The sequence below is a fragment of the Lacerta agilis genome, chromosome 7 (genome assembly GCF_009819535.1).
Source record: "Lacerta agilis isolate rLacAgi1 chromosome 7, rLacAgi1.pri, whole genome shotgun sequence".
In the NCBI taxonomy this organism is placed as follows: domain Eukaryota; kingdom Metazoa; phylum Chordata; class Lepidosauria; order Squamata; family Lacertidae; genus Lacerta; species Lacerta agilis.
The window spans coordinates 67,876,603-67,895,127 of record NC_046318.1 but is presented as its reverse complement, the minus strand read 5'-3'; the positions used below and the strand labels follow the sequence as shown (position 1 = coordinate 67,895,127).

At 42.5% G+C, this 18,525-nt stretch overlaps 1 protein-coding gene across 3 annotated transcripts; it reads right to left on the bottom strand.

The window, feature by feature from the left end:
- Positions 1–1,699: 1,699 nt before the first annotated feature.
- Positions 1,700–18,039, bottom strand: EBAG9 (estrogen receptor binding site associated antigen 9). Of its 3 annotated transcripts, none has more exons than XM_033155757.1 (7): positions 17,788–18,036; positions 8,569–8,666; positions 6,408–6,486; positions 6,124–6,282; positions 5,040–5,147; positions 3,495–3,586; positions 1,700–2,211 (listed from the first exon to the last, which is right to left on the bottom strand). In XM_033155757.1, exons 2-7 carry the CDS (start codon positions 8,649–8,651, stop codon positions 2,091–2,093), a joined length of 642 nt encoding a protein of 213 aa, XP_033011648.1. In that variant the 5' UTR covers positions 8,652–8,666; positions 17,788–18,036; the 3' UTR covers positions 1,700–2,090. The 3 variants fall into 3 exon arrangements, with proteins under 3 accessions (XP_033011648.1, XP_033011649.1, XP_033011647.1); XM_033155758.1 differs by lacking the exon at positions 17,788–18,036 and adding an exon at positions 12,031–12,071; XM_033155756.1 differs by lacking the exon at positions 8,569–8,666 and having other exon boundaries at positions 17,788–18,039.
- Between the last annotated feature and the right edge of the window lie 486 nt (positions 18,040–18,525).

Genomic DNA, 18,525 nt, shown 5'->3' with positions numbered 1-18,525 from the left:
CTTTTGGGAAAATTATGTATTGGGACTGTAAGATTTAATCTATTGGTAGATAACTAAAGATCTGGGAAGCAATTTAAATCTGAGGGCAAATTAATTGGGGGAATAGACTGATTAAGGGCACATTTCTTAGGTGTTGCTGCAATAGAAATGAAAAAAGGATTCTAAAAATTGCTGTGATCCAAATAAAATTAATTGCTACTAAATCCCATTAATTACTGACAAATGCTTACATATTTTTTGTAATGGGTGACTATCCTGCTTATAAAGGGAAAGGGAAAGGACCACTGGACAGTTAAGCCCAAAGGCGACTATGGGGTGCAGCACTCATCTAGCTTTTCAGGCTGAGTGAGCCGGCGTTTGGCCACAGCTAGCTTTCCAGGTCATGTGGCCAGCATGACTAAACTGCTTCTGGCACAATGGAACACCATGATAGAAGCCACAGCGTACGAAAATGCAGTTTACCTTCCCACTGCAGTGGTACCTATTTATCTACTTGCATAGGTATGCTTTCAAACTGCTAGTTTGGCAGAAGCTGGGACAGACCAACGGGAGCTGACCCTGTCGCAGGGATTTGAACCACCGACCTTCTAATCAGCAAGTCCGAGAGGCTCAGTGGTTTAGGCCACAGCGCCACCCATGTCCCTGCTTATACACTCCCAACACATTTGATATGGAAGTCAACCCGAAAAATAGGGCCAGTGATACACATTAAAATCTAACATAGGAATCTTACCTCCATTTATCTACACAACAAAGGTAAAATGTAGGCTGGCCCTCAGCACAAGCACCAATGCTCCTATTTCAGAAGTGGCAAGTTAAATATGGAATGATGAGTTCCTAAGCAAGCAACCTGGGGAAACAGGAGTCCATATAAGTTTTTCCAGCTGCCTTCAGCTTTGACAAACAGCCCAAGGATTGGCTCAGCATGCTAAATTAAGCAATACATACTAGAGCAATTCATTCCTGTGCAATCAACTGCCCATTTTTTCCTTAGTGAGGCCAGCTTCAAGTTGATCTGACAACTCAATATTTCCATGTGACACACTCTTCAAAGTTTTGGATGTTTGGCATAGATGCAATAACCCTTCATTACCAGGAAAGGAAAGGCTTCTTTGCACTTGGGCTGGAAGAAACCTGATCGCATGGAGTACAGTCCAGCTTTGTAGGTGGAGGGAAAGCCCATCTGGCTGCCGGGACTTACACAATTGCCTCACCCCTGAGACTTCAGCATATCAAAGGAGTTTTGCGCCCTTAAAACTTGGATTTCAAAGTTCAGAAGCAGCCACTGATATATTAATCTGCACAAGCAATGCCTAGACCACCACCCAGGCAGGTCTGGAATTTTTCATGAAAGCAGGCAGACACCTGTTGCCTATGTTTGGGAAGTAGAAGTTGCTATCTCAGCTTAACCTTCCAGCAGGGCTTTTGTCATGGGAGTTTGAAGATGCAACAAAGCAAACATCACCACAAGTACACCAAACAAAGCAAGATGATAGCAACAACTTCTTGGAACGCTTTTGCCTGAAGCCATTATATGATGCATCACAGAGAAACAAAAAAGTTATCTACACCATGGCTGGCCTTAAGCAAATTATCCTTCTATGTATGACACTGTCAGCTTAACTGGCTTCCCTAAAATGAGGCACTTAGTACTGCAGTAAAGGCAGGGTTTTGTGAAAACAAGCAGTGAAGCAACACATTCTTTAAAATTATTTAATTACACACCTTTCTTGTAATAAGCATAATAGACAATAGAGTAGATTGCCATCATTCAATTATTTACACCCTTTTTCCCTTTAGCTTCAAAACAGGCAGTTGAAGAGTTTATTAAATAGCAGCTCTTCTCGCAGTGGGAGTGCACGGGGATAGGGCTTCTGCAGGAAACACTGTCCCACCTTGATGGGATTAAATGGGATGATGCTGTCGTTGTTTGAACTGTCCAGTTGCTTTATGGAAGAACCAACCGTCTCTTCCAAGATGGCTTTGAAATAAGTAGTGAGCTGGAGTTCTAAAAATACTGAGATCAATACAAAATGATGAAGCTGAATTCTCTCCCCACTGCTGGCTCCGTGAGACCAAGGCAAATGATGTTAGGACAGCTTCACACCAATTTTATTTTGTTCTTTCTTCATTAACCGCTGTGCTTCTTTCTCCATTTTCTTCCTTTGTTGCTCAGCTGCCCTTTTTTCCCTTTCTGCTATTTTCTGCTGCCTGCAATTTGACAAAAAAAAAAATTGCATCAATGGATGCAAGAGATGGAAATGACTTTCCATCTAATGGCTGCAAATACTTTCCGTATACAGAAGGTGCACAAATACAGTGACACAGAATTAATGGCTGCCTGGGATGGGACCAATAGAGGCCTACCCACAGAATATAATCTACTTTCCAATACAATTTAGAGCTAAGCAATGGAACATGTTAACCAATGTAAGCTTGGTAAAACAGATATGAGCATTGTCTGAAGTAAAATTCACCCCTTCTTGTGGCAGTCGGGTAAGATTTCAGACCATATATTTTGACTATGGCATGACAAACCACCCATGGCCTTAACACTAATCCTCAAGAAACCGAAATATAAGGAACTACAATTGTTTTTTAAGCAAGAATGGGTGAGGCTTGGATGTATACTAAGCCCTCTGGTGGCTAGGGAAGGTATTATTTTAAGGATTCAGTATTTCCAACAATTTAAACTATTCTCCTTTGCTAAGATCTCATACGTATACAGTCGTAGCTTGGTTCTCGAACGCCTTGTGACTCAAACGTTTTGGCTCCTGAACACCACAAACCCAGACAATTCCCTGACAGCTCTGGATATGTGACAAGTGAGCAGCACTGGGAACAGCATTCCAATATAAAAATTCACAAAAGTGTTGGGGCTTTTCAAATTGCAGTGGTTTTACTGTTATGAATCTTCACAGTAATTGTATTGCCTCTTTATACTTGGGGTTTCTGTTTACAGGTATTTTTTAATCCTCTTAAATGAATGCTGTACTCAGTACAGTGAAGAGCTTAGATGACCTTAAACTTGCACACTCCCCACTCCCTCTGGTGAGCTGCTTTCATTTTCTATGTGCCACAAGCCAATTTCAAACCCTGGTTTATGAAGCTTGCTGGTTTCTATAAGCCACAATTAAAATTTAACTACAGTTCATGATTCATGTGTAATGAAACACCCTCTTGAACATGCTTCTGTTCAAAAACAAGCAACGGGTTGCATCCGGCGTTCTGTGCTAATCAGTCCACTGATGCAATTGTTGCATGCACTGAAGTTCACTGTGCCAGCGAAAATGGCCCAATAGCTTCCAATAGCTCATAACTGTATCAGAAAAGGAAAAGGGGTGAGGGAGGAGCATACAAGCTGAAGGGTTCATTCATATAACAATGAACTATAGCTTAGTGTCACATGCAAACATGATTAAATGTGCATCCTCCCTGAATCAATGCCTGCTAGTTAACAGCAAACATCCAATTATAAGATTGTGCAAATTTACCTAAGAACCTCTTCTGCTTGCCAGGAGGCATCTTCCTCTTCTTCCCAAGCATTTCTGTTTTCCTGCCATGTCTCCAAGTCTCCCAGTTCTGGCTGGAAAGGGACAAGAATTCAACACACATCTATAGAGAAAGACTCAACTTGCTAAATCTCAGAAAACTATTATCCCACATTTGGGGTGTGTCATCCTATTTATAGGAATGGAATCCTAGTTAGGCAACAGCAACTCTACCACTCTCCATAGTACTTAATGAAGACAGCCATGTGTTGAACAAACTTCCTAAAACACAGAAGCATTTTCTGCTTTCTAGTGCTGGCTAAGACATTATTAATTCCTTAACTGTGCATACATCATTCTTCCATGTTCCTGCCGTACTAGATTGTAACATTCCCTTTGGGAACATCTGTCTAAAATGCCTGAAGTTTTTACCAGCAGACAAAGCAAATGATCACAGATGTCTCTGTCACATCCTAGTTTTTGCATGAAATCTTAAATTTATGTCAACGGAAGGCATGATATAGAGGACTGGATCCAGAAATGTTCCCAAGGGGGTTAAGGACAAGGTGAGTTTTCTTGCTCCTCCTCCCTCAGCATCTTCCAAGAATTAGAGGCAAGAAAACTCACCTTGTGCTAACCCCCTTCCTTGGAAAAATTTCTGGATCCAGTCCTATATATCTTGCCTTTCGTTGACATAAATTTAGGATTTCATGTATGCAAAAACTAGGATATGGCAGAGACATCTGTGATCATTTGCTTTGTCTGCAAACAGGGTGAAAAGGGGGAAAGGGAGAACTGCAGGAAGTCCTCATAGAAGGTACTTCAACCTGATTTTCCACAGTCTTAGCTCCCCCACTGAGCACAACACACCCGATTCAGCAGAGTCCCCCTGACACCCATGGGAGCCTTTTGGCAGGCTTGGGGGGTTGACAACCACTTCCTTTTATGGGCAATTGTCTAATGCATAGCATCCTTTTCATGGGGGCTAGAGGAGAATCACCACATTTATCGACAGAGGGCAAACAGATGTACTGGTTTAGTTCTTAATATTGATAGAAATATTTGTTGCATGTAATAGGGGTTAAGGGGGAAGTGAATGAATTGAATCAATCCTACAATTTGAAAGATGGTGGAACAGACTGGATCAACCAATACTCCAGCTGGGCTAACATAATTAGACCCAGTGCCATGGAGAACAATAAGCAGGAAAGAAAGTGTAGTGAGCCATGCCTGAAACTACAACAAGCCACCAAAATAGCTGGTCAATGCTTGGAAGGGTGAGGCTTTGGCAGTTCAACCATTTTTATTTTTGCAATTTCGCAGGTCTTTTGTTATTATGGGAGGTAGGAAGACTGGTAGGAGTTATATAATCAACAAGTTTCAACATACACTCTTTAAAACAAAGTGCAGCCTTTGGAAATTTGGCATTGGAAAGTACCCTTAAGGGACATTCCAACAATACAACCTGCCTCTGAAAAAGCAAAAATAGCTACACATTCTTCTGAGAGAAAACATTACCTAAACACAGAAAGTGATCAGTATACTTACAGATTGATGAATAAAAGGAGTGTCTTGTGTAGCTGCTAATCTACTAGAAAATCCTGCATTGACATCCTGGTTCCCAAAACTTAAGGGTTCACGTTTTTTAATAATAATCTGAAATATAACATTGAAGAAGAAAGAGAAAACATATCATAAATACCTCCATTATTAACAGAATGAATTGCAAGATTTTCAGCTCATTAACCTTCTGTGGCCACAATGAATCACGCCTCGTGACAATATGGTATCTGACTACTTGACAATAAGGTACACACTCACACCTGCACACCTGTGAATTGGAAGGAAACTTGTGCACACAGGCATTGCCACACTTCCAAAACAATGAACCATTCTGCATGACCATTAGACTTATGCTGCTCACTCTCCCTCCCAACCTCTCTCAGCCAAATGATCAGAAGCACCTGCATCCAATTTTAAAATATGGTTTCCCGTTATGTCCAAACTTTGGTAACGCTGGTTTACTTAAGCTCTAGTCAGTGAGAATTTAGCCAGGATTAAGCCATGGTCTCAGATTTCAGTGTGTTTCCATGTTTGGGCAAAACAGAGCCCCATGGCCTGTTTTTAAAACAGAAAGAGTGCTTATGATTTCCTCTTTGTGCATACCAAGGAGGAGAAAAGAGACAAAACCAAAGCTTATGAAGGCTCGTACACGTCTGAACCGAGTCAACACTGCTCTCGAAAGCTTAATTGCACCAACTCCCTTGGTATCATACTGTCGCCAGTAAACATACAAGCCAGTCACCTGATTACAAATGAAGTTCTAAGCTACAGAAAGGAGTAAGCTTCCTCTGAAGTCTCCAAAATTTGATACAAGCAGCAATAATGTAACTATCCATGCTACTGTACTTGTCACAACCCAGACTAGCCAGTTAAGAGATCAAGATGGAGTAACACCTTTAATTTTGCATGTTATCCCTCTGCCACATGCAACCATGTTGTTGCATTACAATATTAAAATGCACCAGACCAGCTGATTCACACAAAGAAATTTCCTCTGCACCAAATGCTAATAAGGACTACTTTATAAGATGTTACATAATGTTTGGTGTTACACATGCTTGAAACCTACTTTCTGTGTTTTCCTTATTGTTGGCGTCATGTCCTTAAAATAGTCAGGCTCCATTTCTTCCAAACCATTTTGCTGATTGGCCACATCGCCATTGCCACCTTCAATCTTCACGCTTGTAGGTGCATCTTCATCCCACGAAGTCCAGTCTTCTACTTCTGACTAAAGATGAAAACAGTGGGACTTCAGCTTTCTATTTGCAGCTTGACACTCATAAACAACAATCTATATTTGACTGAGCCACTTGGCGTTACTATTGTTCAATCACTGACATTAAAAGGTATTACCTGCTTTGGAACCAATGAGTAATCCACAGTAGTTGGTAAAGTTATTTGATCTCCACTAAGCTTTCGCCCTCTTCCAGTCCTGAAAAAGAAAGGCAGGGATCTTCTTAGCTCTGAAAACATGAACACTAAGGCTAAATATGTTAAAGAAAATGATTGAACATAGCTAAGTGAAAATGTAGTGGATTGAAAAGGTTAGTAACTTTTGTGTGAACAAGCAAAGATTAATACATTATCTGCTTTTGAAGAAGTTCTGGTCTATATCTTTATCTTAATTTAAACCTCCCACTACAGTACTATCCTAGTTACTGTAGATGTCTCTCAGCTGATGCATGTGATTTCCTTCGTAAGAATCAACATACCTGACTACTTCTCACCAAGGTGTACAGGATCCTGCTTACACATCTGTGATTTAGAAGGGAACACATACAGTGTGATGCCATCTAGATAGTATGGACTACAATTCTCTTTGACTCCAACTATTGCACATGCTGGCTGGGGCTGATGGAGTTAGTGTCCATACCATTAGGAGGGCATCTTATTGCCTCCCCCCGCTTTACAATATATAAAAAGAAGAGGTCACTTCCTTTTCCGATTGCTCTTCCTCCTGTGAAATCTGTCCATTAAAATCCTTGTGTTGGGACATTAACTGAAGCAGTAGCCTGTATAGTTTCTCTGTACCAAAAACACAGGCACTGAAGTGTGTAAAGAACTTTGAACTTTGAAGAGAGAACTGTGCCTGGAAGACACAACTTCAAGTCTTTAGTTTGATAAAGTCTTGCTAAATTTCTTGAATTATGCAGCCCAAATGGATGGAACAGTGTTGAACATTATTTATTGCATGCATGCTTCTCACTATTTATATGGGGGGGGGGGTGAGTGAGTATAAAGCCAGAGGCAACAATAAGGGAGGCTTGCCAGGAATGGGAACTATGCTGTAGGTACCAAAATCTTCACATGGACTGCACTTTTGTTTTCTAATTTTTAAGTAAAGTGTTAATATTTTCAAGGTTCAATCTTGAACCAAATTAAAGTTCACAGAACCACTACTGAATGAACACTACAGAAGCAACAAACATACTTCTACATAAAAAAGTAGCAGAGGGATAGCTCAGTCGGTAGCATGGGACTCCTAATCTCAGCGTCATGGGTTCAAACCCCACTTTGGGCGAAAGATTCCTGAATTCCAGAAAGTTGGACTAGGTGATCCTTGTGGTCCATTCCAATGCTATGATTCTAACTGCATGCCTCACTTTGTCCATTTTTTTGGGGGGGGGGTAACAGATAAAGGATTCACTGGCACCTTAGACCAGTGTAATTACTGCTGCACTGACTTTCTGAAATAGTTTATATTTGATATTTATTTACAGTATTATCTAGCTATGCTTATTCATCCAGAGGAAAAATATTGACTATGCAGATAACAAACAAACAACTATTGACAACAGAAAATCCAATCACATGAATACAAGATCTCGTTAGCTCTGGTAAGACTCACTCCTGAAAAGTATTGTGATACCTACTGCTCCATGGAACTGCTTAACTTTGTCTCTAACAAAGAATGGAAGACTTTTTACCCTTCTCTCTGTACTCAGGATTTTATCTATTTAATTAATTCCTCCAAAGGAGCCCAGGGCAGTAATGCAGATATGTTAGCTAATTAAAATGACCTCATCATGCATTCAAAGGTGTGGACTCTGGCCCACAAACACTAATGCCACAATAAGTGGCTGTAAGGTGCAACAGCATTCTCTGTTGCTTTTGCAGCACAGCATTTCATTTTTTCCAAAGAAATGTTTACATTTTTAGCATATCTATGTTGCTAAAAGTGTCATTTCAAACCAGAAGAAAAATTGTTCAACATTTCCAGGTACTCCGGAAGTTCCAGAAAAAGTTATATAGATGACATGAAAAAGAAGAGGTGAAAGCAGGTTCTTTAAAACAACTGTCATGGCTATTTCTTAGTAGTCCAAATAAGGAATAAAATTATATATATATAATTTACAACTCTTTTCGGTAAAACTCATTTAAACCTGTAACCAGGCAAATTAAGGTAGAGCTTTACACATCCTGAAATTAAATAAGAAAACAAAGTTCTACACAAATGAAGAGGGGGGAAAACCTTACAATTAAACCAAAATCACATGCAAGAGAAGCTATTTACCTGCATATTAAGCGCTTAAAAAAAGACAGTACTGCCGCCAGGCATGTACAAATTTTAAAAAGACGGAACTGTGTAATGGCCATGGTGAAAGTCTTCACCTGCAAAAGAATTGATACAATTATGCTGACATGTATTACACAACTTTTTACTACCTTATAGATGCAGGAACAAAGCCAGCACATTCCCGTTGGCTAAACCACTCTTTGGCTGTAACATCCAAACTAGGCCTAGCCAGCCCTTCTATGTTTATGCTCACTGAATTCATGAGTTTACATATTTTTTTCAGACCACCTTCAAGTCTTGCTTTTTTTTTTTTACCAAGGAAAGCAGATATTAAGAAGCCAAACTATAAGCAGCCTCTTCAATTTATAGGTCCAGGGGAGAGGTGGGTTCTCTAACCTGCCTGATCCCACCTCTTGCCTCAGAAACTGCTGCACCCAGAGGTGTGGTGGAAAAGATAAGTTACTCTCCTAATTACCAGCTAACCATTGCAATATATCATGATGTCTGAAATAGGGGAGTGTGGCTGGGCTGTGGATGGAGGGACCAAGAGGAAAAGAAGATGGAGGCAGCCCACTTGTTTGAGCAAAGGCGCAGGCAGGCAGGCTTGCAGCTTCTTGGGCTCCCTCTGCTGAGGTCGGCACAACAGGAATTGCTGGACTGGCCCTGACTAGATCATTCCTTCGACAAATTCAGGGAAAGAGCAAGATCTGAGGGATATTGCCTCCAGGATAACTGTTGCTTCACTGGCCTATTCTAGAGGGGGGGGAATGATGAGCATAGCCCCCGCCCCAAATAAAGAGACACCCAGGTGGGTGGGGTTCCCAGGAACCAAGACGGTGCAAGGAGTTAGTGAAGCAACAGGGAGACAGAAGAATCAGCAGAATCAACAAGCAGAATGGCTGATAGGAATTAATGAAAAAAGGACATGAAATTATATGCCCAAACCTGCCCCTAAAGTAGGCAAGACAGAAGGAGATTGCTCCCATCTACTGTGGGCATAGTGATTTGAAAAGTCAAGTCCTACCTCTGGACTAAGTAGGAAGAGCAACCCTTATCCTCTTCTGTCATTGGGGGAGGGGGGCGAGGAGGGAGATTCTGAGTAAATAAAGCCGACCAAATTAAGCACAGTGCAACAACTTAAGGGTGTGTGTGTCATTTTTTGGATGTTAGGAGCTTTGACATTTGTTTTCAGTCCTAGTAGCTAAGAGTAGATATACCTTCCTTTATTTTTTTTTCTTTTTGAATGAATGTTGTGGCAGTTCATAAAACTCTATTTTAAGCTTGATTCTTCAGGCTTACAATTGTGCTGAATAGAAGGAAATGTGAATAAAATAAGAAGCCTATGAATTGTCATTATTATGTTAGCTACATAAAACAGATGTTACCTTTCATAGTGTTTTCAATTTGGACCATTTCAACTGAATGGTTCAATCTACTTTTTGTGTATTAGTGAGTGCATACCAATAGCTATCTTTTCAATGATTTTCACAATTCAGGAAGGTTTTGAATTTGAGCTGCCTTCTAGCAGTCACAATGAGGGACAAAGCAGAGAGACTATATCACCATTTGTTTTAACAGGTTATATATTTAATTGACATGTGACCAATGGCCTAGATATTTGATAAAACTTTTGTATACCCCCACAACAAGGATTACATATTATTTCTATTTGTACATGTGATAATTGACATTTCTAAACATACATCTTTATTTGATTAAGCCTTTGCACTTCGCTCCCTAAGCCCCACAAATATAATTTGGAATCAGACACCTAAATAAAAATGGAAAAAAACTATAATTCAAGTGTGTGGCTCTCTTCTTTATCAAGTTCCGCAAACGGTTTTCAGTAACTGCAGCATCAGGGCAATCAATTTACTATTAATTTTAAAAGTCACAAAAAATTACTAGCCTGCCTGCCTGCCCACACAAACATATGTTAATAACTTCTGACACATTAACAGCCTGAAGTGAACAAAAGAACCACCTCTCTGCCTCAACAAAATACCGTATTCCCTGCATGGAAGCAATCCTTACTTGCCATAGTTTATCAACTGAGTGACTATTTATTCAAGTGAGTTGCCACTGCAATTCAACAGGGATTCACAAGAAGCTAATCTGAATTTTTAAAAGAAGTTTATACTAATTAATGAAAAGTCAACCACGCACTCCGTTTTACATTTGATTCATTAATGCAATGAATAGCATTTTGGTCCATTCACAGACAGACCTAAACTGGAAAATACAAATATGAACTTTCTCCTGTACTCCCACTCTGTAAACATACAGCCCATAACGCTTACCATTCTGACTCTCATCAAGAGTTTATTACAGTTCAAAACAGTCAGTGTTACTTCCACCATGAAGTCAGTTAACCCTACATTTTCTCATGATATGCAACACTAAGCCTGCAATCCTGTACATATTCACCTGGGAATAAAAGTAAGTAAACATGAGCTGGGATTGAGCTGCCAGCAACCATCAAGGAATTCTTTCAGACATAGAAAAATAATTCTCAGATAATAACTATCACCATTTCAGCTTCAACAGTGCAATTCTGTGAAATAATTGAGAGTCCTACAACCCAAAATCTATTCTATTTTACAGAAACTACAGTATAGTCCTCCCAGGAGCTTTGCAGCATATTTGGAATTTTATTATCTAACAAGGTCTTGTCTGTATGTCACAATGCCTATAATTTTTTTTATTCTTACAAACTTTATATAGCAATTGCATTTTATGTCCACAAATAACTTTATTAAGACAGCATGAGGTTGAGGCATATCCTCATATCCCGTAATATATCGTAAGTGTGCTGTAAATGGCAAGAAGAATAGAAGAGTAAGTAACATGATGGAAGGCAATAGTGGCAGGTGGGCAATCCTGTCCTGTTATTGCCTTGCCATTCATTTAGGAGGGAAAGGTGCTTCATCATTTTTTTAAAAAAGGGGGGGGGAGCTCTTAATGCTCAGCAGCAACTGATGCTCCAGTGGCAAGAGTAAGGTAAGCACAGTGGAGAGAAGAAGGGGTTACACATGCAACTCCAACTTCATCTACCAAGCTTATCTACCTGTGGAAACTTCTGGCAATGGCACAGCAATGAAGTTTCTGAAGACATTTCAAAATATATAAGTGTACTGTGAGATTGCCAACATTCCCCCCCCCCAATGGTGAACCCTCTTTTTTCAGCCAAGCACATAAAGCTGAATTCACACAAGTTAAATTGTTGTAACTCAACTGTGCAAGGCTTTATAAAGGTCAGTAAGAAAAACGTACAAAGAAGCTGACCATGCACATATCAGGTGTATCAGGACAAATAAACCCTCCAAAAATATATCTGTAGATTCAAAGATCTAGGTTCTCCTGAACTGGAGTTAATGTATAAAATCAACAGAAACCAATCAATGTCAAAAGCATTATTTCATTCACTTCAACTAAGTATGCTTGTATTATTATATTTACTTCAACTAAGCATTCCTAGGTTTGCAGGCCAAGATAGAGTTCTCCCTGAGAAAGAAAAAAAGTTTTCAAAAAAAATATGTTTAGGGGTACTCTCATTTTGACTCAAGGAAAAGGACCATTTTGTAGTTCAAATCGGGAAAAATAAATACAGTAAATGGACAAAAGTACAAAGATTCACAAAATGTTTAGGGGTATGCGTACCCCTGCGTACCCCCAGAAAAAAGCACTGGTTGAATGTACAAAGTTATACTTAGTGTAGAGCTACTAAATTCAATGAACGTGGCTAACCTAAAACTGTTGATTTCTACAGACCTACTTCAATAATGATTTAGCTGGATACAACCCACAATTCTTCCCCTGCCAACAAAAGAAAGACAGAACAATTTGACACCAACTGGGAACCAAGGTGTGTGTGTGTGTGGGGGGGATATAACCCTATAGTAACAGTTACCTCAATAAGCAAATGGTTCACATACACCTAAGAGGATGGAAACAGAAGTGGCAAGTTAGGTGATCTGTGTCTTCTCAGGGATAAATTCAGTATCTATTAGTAACAGACGTTGAAGCAATACCCTGAAAATCATAAGGCTTCAAATGCATTCTGCAGAGTTAACAAGCATGCAACTGTTAAATGCCATGAAAATAATCTCTCTCAACCAACAGCTCTAACCAGTTACAGCAACCAGATAAGAGTGGCATTATAAAATAAGAACATAAATTTAGAACAATCAGACATTCATGATGCTCCTCACCCTTACCCGCCAACCAATGTACACTGCAATGAACTAGTAAATACTAGTACTAACTAAAGTTCTGGACAAAACAAAATCAAAAATTCTTTCTAGTAGCACCTTAGAGACCAACTGAGTTTGTTCCTGGTATGAGCTTTCGTGTGCATGCACACTTCTTCAGATACCAAAGTTCTGGAGCTAGCATTTCTCAGCGTATGTAAAAAAGGGCTGAAAATACAGCATCTGTCTCTGAAAAAGCCCTTCTACGTTCTTCCATGACTTAAAGACTCTCCACTTCAAGGAGGTTGTCGTACCATGTACCTTAAGCATATCTCAGATTCAGTGAGCCCCTGTCATTGAATCCTAGCTCCCAAGAGAACATCTGGCTGCAAACCAGAAGGCTAATGGTTTGAGCTCACCCAGAGACAGCTGTAGGCAGGACTCCTGAATTGCAAGGAGCTGAATTGTAAGCTGGGTCTGTTCCAATTTACAATTCTATGATTTTATGTCCACCAGTCTCATTTTCTTCTTCTTCTTCTTCTTCTTCTTCTTCTTCTTCTTCCTCATTAACGTTTTTAGTCTACTTTCCTGGGTTGTTCTAAAGTGTAAAAGGCCCATAACTCTCTGCACAAGTCCTCACAAGTCATACCTCAGGTTTGTAAGAAAAGTTCATCTTGGTTGCCAAAGCAACACACAATTAGTGCATTCTCTCCAGCCTATTCACTTTTGTCCCTTCAGTTAAAACTGAAGGCTTTGGCCTATGTCAGTGGTGGCGAACTTTTTAGAGACCGCGTGCCTAAACTGTAAACCAAAACCCGCTTATTTATTACAAAGTGCCTAAACTTGTTGAGCTTTTTTGGGGGAGCTTCTGGAGGAAGTGCAAGGAGATGAGACCGGCCGCCACTCCCGTCGCCCAAGAGGGAAACATGAGCACAGCGGCCGGGGCAAAAAAAAAAAAAAAAACCAACGACGGCGGTGCGCGGATTGGAAAGCCTTTTTTCGGGAGCCCAAACAGGCGGACAAACGCACGCCTCCGCCTCGCCAAGGGAGCGGGGAGGAGCCAGTCACCCGAGGCGCCCGGGAAGCCTCGTAAAGGAGCCGGGAGCGGAGGGAGGGCGCAGGCGGACGCCACTCGAAGGAGATGAAGACGCAGCAGCGGCTCTCCTTTTGAAGGGGCTTTGGGCCCCGCACCTGCTGCTGCCCCTGAAGAAGCGGAGGGTCCTCGTTCCCTCAGCGGACTTGAGGCAGCGGCAGCGACTTCTCCCGGCCGTCCCAGGAAAGCGCCGCCAGCGAAGGTGTGGAGAGGCTGTTGCGCGCGCGCCTCCTTCGTCGTCTTCCCCCTCACTCACTCAGCCCTTGCATAAGGCGACGACCTCCGGCTGCCAGCGTCGACTCCGCCCGTTCGCCCGAGGCGGCGGCGGGAACGCGAGCCGCCAGCCCTCGCCTCCCATCCCGGAAGCACTGGAAGGGCGCGCAGAGCCCCGCGCCGCTCCAGTGCCACGCCCCTCATCCCCCGCTCGCCCACCCCCCTCCTGAGGGGCGGCAAGTGCGGGAGGGAGGCAGCGGAGAGACGGCACGTCGGGGGCGCCGGAGGGATCGCTGCACCACGGCGGCCATCTCAAGACCTGGGCCGATGGTGCGCGTGCCAGCAGTGAGGGCTCTGCGTGCCAGCTCTGGCACGCGTGCCATAGGTTCGCCAACACTGGCCTATGTTGTTTGTCACCCTTTTGGACTTCTCGTTGTTATCTCAGAAGCCATGGGTAATCCAATACAACCTCTTTAAGATTGTCTGTTGTAGGTTGTTTAGAGAGCTAGACTATATGGTGGCCACGTTTGTTGATGACACCAAATTGTTGTTGTTGTTCAGTCGTTCAGTCGTGTCCGACTCTTCATGACCCCATGGACCAGAGCACGCCAGGCACGCCTATCCTTCACTGCCTCTCGCAATTTGGCCAAACTCATGTTAGTAGCTTCGAGAACACGGTCCAACCATCTCATCCTCTGTCGTCCCCTTCTCCTTGTGCCCTCCATCTTTCCCAACATCAGGGTCTTTTCTAGGGAGTCTTCTCTTCTCATGAGGTGGCCAAAGTACTGGAGCCTCAACTTCAGGATCTGTCCTTCTAGTGAGCACTCAGGGCTGATTTCTTTGAGAATGGATAGGTTTGATCTTCTTGCAGTCCATGGGACTCTCAAGAGTGTCCTCCAGCACCATAATTGAAAAGCATCAATTCTTCGGCGATCAGCCTTCTTTATGGTCCAGCTCTCACTTCCGTACATTACCACTGGGAAAACCATAGCTTTAACTATATGGACCTTTGTCGGCAGGGTGATGTCTTTGCTTTTTAAGATGCTGTCTAGGTTTGTCACTGCTTTTCTCCCAAGAAGCAGGCGTCTTCTAATTTCGTGACTGCTGTCACCATCTGCAGTGATCATGGAACTCAAGAAAGTGAAATCTCTCACTGCCTCCATTTCTTCCCCTTCTATTTGCCAGGAGGTGTTGGGACCAGTGGCCATGATCTTAGTTTTTTTGATGTTGAGCTTCAGACCATATTTTGCGCTCTCCTCTTTCACCCTCATTGGATGATTAAATTAAAAAGGATAATAAAGAGCTCAAAATAAAGAGATGAATGGGCATTAAAAGGGAAAATGGGGTTTAGTTAAGCATGAAGTGATGCACACTGGGGAAGAAAATCCTAGTTTCATACAGTATATACAATGATGGGGCCTGATCTGGTGGCTACTACTCAGGCAAGCAATCTTGAAGTCATGTTGAATAGCTCAATGCAAACATCAATCCTGCATTATGAAAATGGCAAAATCCATGCTGGAGTTGAACAGGAAAAGTATTAAAATAAAAAGACCAGTACCATAATGGCCTTATACAAATCTATGATCAAACTTCATATGGAATACTGTGCACAATTCCAGTCACTGCATCTTGCTGAGGTGGAAAAGGTGCAGAGAAAGATAACCAAAATTAGCAGGGGCCTGAAGCAACTCCTCTAACAAGTGAAGAAAGCAACGGTTGGAGCTTTTTCATTAGAGCAAAGGTAAATAAAGGAAGGATATGATAAGAGGTTTGCAAGTTATTCCTTTGTCCCAGTAAAAAGATAGGAGACCCTCAAATTATAGGCATTGCCCCCACTTTCTGCCTGTCCTTGTTATCTGGTTTACCCCATTTAGCTATATAGGAATTCTTCTTTAGCACTATAGTACTTAATTTGTTCAGAGCAAGGGACAACCCTTGTCAATTAAGAGAAAATATGGTTCATAACCCCTCATTCTCATAAGGGAGTAAAGGTAAAGGACCCCTGGATGGTTAAGTCCAGTCGAAATTGACTATGGGGTGCTGTATGGGGACAACTGTATTATCCCCATTAGCCACTCTTCCAAATAGCTTAGAAATTCATCTAGGGGCCAAAAGGTGTTTTGCTTTTTCAAAGTGATAAAATATATAGATTGAACATAGCAAACACTTAATTTTTTCCAATACAACTAGTAAGCATGACTACATACTATAACGTATGCTAGGCATATTAACGTCTCTTGTGGATTTTCATGGGTGTAAAAAAAAAAACAAATTGTCACAAATGTCAACTCATACTGCTAAAAAAATGGCTATTCCTCAAACAGCAACTCCCACCCATGTCCAGCATTCCTAATGTGTCACAACCAGAGTGAGTCAAATGCATAAAGTAGAAGCTTTGCCTTTTAAATGTCAACGGTGTAACGTTCAAGTTGTTGAATTTAAATGGAATTTAAAATATATGACCCTGTATTTAAAACAAAAAACCTGGTAGCCACAATTACCAAGACTCATGAGTGATAGCCAGTTTCCCCTCCAACCAACATCAAATTCCATTGAGCTGACTGGGACTTGCTTCCCAGTAAACATGCACATGTTTTGGTTGCAAATATTTATAAAAACAGAGGGTTAAGACTTGCAACAAAGTAACTGTAATGCTTATCCTAAAATTTTGACTGCCAATAGAATAGAATAATAAACTATACAGCTCGAGGTGCTATTATGAATCAAATCTAGGGGAACAGGTATGCAGTAAAGACATCTGGACTCTCCTCAAATACTAGGAAATTTTGTCCATGGTATGATTATTTCCCACCTAATCATTTTGACACTTTGGCACCCTATCTGCAAATTTTAACAATCCCAAAATACAGGTGTGCTTTCACTTTCACAAGAATGAATATACTGCCTTCGGCTGGACTTGAGGGTCGATTTCAAAAAATTCCACCGGAAAAACGGTTATGTCCATGTGGAGATGGCAGCATTGGGTCAGTTACTCATGTGCTTCTGGCTTGCACTCTTTATAAAGATTTGAGGAACGAGTTTATTATCCCTCTATTATTGTCCATCTCGGGCCTTCTCTACCATTGCTACTGTGTCCTTCCTTTTAGCAGATGGAGATGATCAGGTAACAGCAAGGTTTTTACCGGGGGCAATTAGAATAAGATCTAGTATTTGATTATTGATGTAAACCCCAAAAATGTATTTCCTATAGCTAAGTTTCTACCTCTATCTTCAGTACATTTTATTTTGTTGCTATGGCTAGTGGCTGATGCAAATAAAGATTCTTCTTCTCTTCTCTCTCCCCATCATAAAGCAAAAAGAATATGCCCGAATAAAACTCCCCCCACTTTTTTTTTGTAAAAGGGGTGCCGCAGAACACCTCCCGCTGGCTTTCCACAACAACCCCGGGCCGCGAGGCAGGCTGCGAGCCTGCGACTCTTACTTTACAAGGTGGGAAGGGGAAAGAACACCTTTTGGGGCTTCCCCGGTTACCTTAGCTCGGCAGAGGGGAAGCGGGGCTCCGGCGGAAGAGCCGCCACTGGGAAGCTGGGAGGGAGAACCGCGGCTGGCCAACCAGCGGCCGCCCCATCAGGGCTCGCAGGCGGGCCGAGGGAGGGACGGGGCCCGCCTGCTCCCTCTCCTCCCCCCCCTCGCTTCTCTCCGAGCCGGGGAAGCAGCTGCTCCAGGGCGGGCAGTGCCTCCCCGGCGCCCGCTCACCTTGTCCAGCGCCAAGCGGGAGAAGAGGCGACACGACGGCGGCGGCGCGAGCCGAGGGGGAGCCGCTTCCCTCGGCGACCGCGGTCTCCCTTCATTCAAGGGCGGACGCGGCCTCCCGCTCAGACGTGGCCGCTGCCGCTGCTGCTGCCGCCGCTGCCGCCTTTGCCATCGCTTGCTTCCCTCACAGGCCGTTGCCGCCAGCCCGGCCTTGCTGTCACCTGGGAGACCCGCTCGCCAGCTCGGCCCCGCCTCTTCCGGCTGCGCCCCGCCGCTCTCAGCCAACCAGGCGCAGAATAGCGAGGAGAAAGACAGGAAGCGGAAAAGGCGTATTGCGCAAGCGCCTCAGTGCGCTGCCTCCGCCTTCCGAGACGTCATCTCGCGCTCTGGTCTGAGGAAGGCGCGGGGGAGGGGGAGGGGCTTTAGAATGACTGGTATGCATAGCCGAAAGAAAATTAACTGTCAGGCTGACAGAAAAATGAAGCATTAACATTTTGTTTATTTTTAATTCACTCCAGCAATTTAAAAACATCGGGCGGGGGGGCGGGGCGCGAGTCAGATGGCTTTAAAACTGACACAGATTATTACTTATATACACACGTGCAAGTGTATAAACCGGCAATCGGTTTGGGACGTGGTACATTATTTTATTGTGTATTCTGTGTTCTCATTTTGTATTTTTATGTTGCAAGCCGCTCTGTGATCTTGAAATGGAGAGCTGTATAGAAATTAAATAAATAA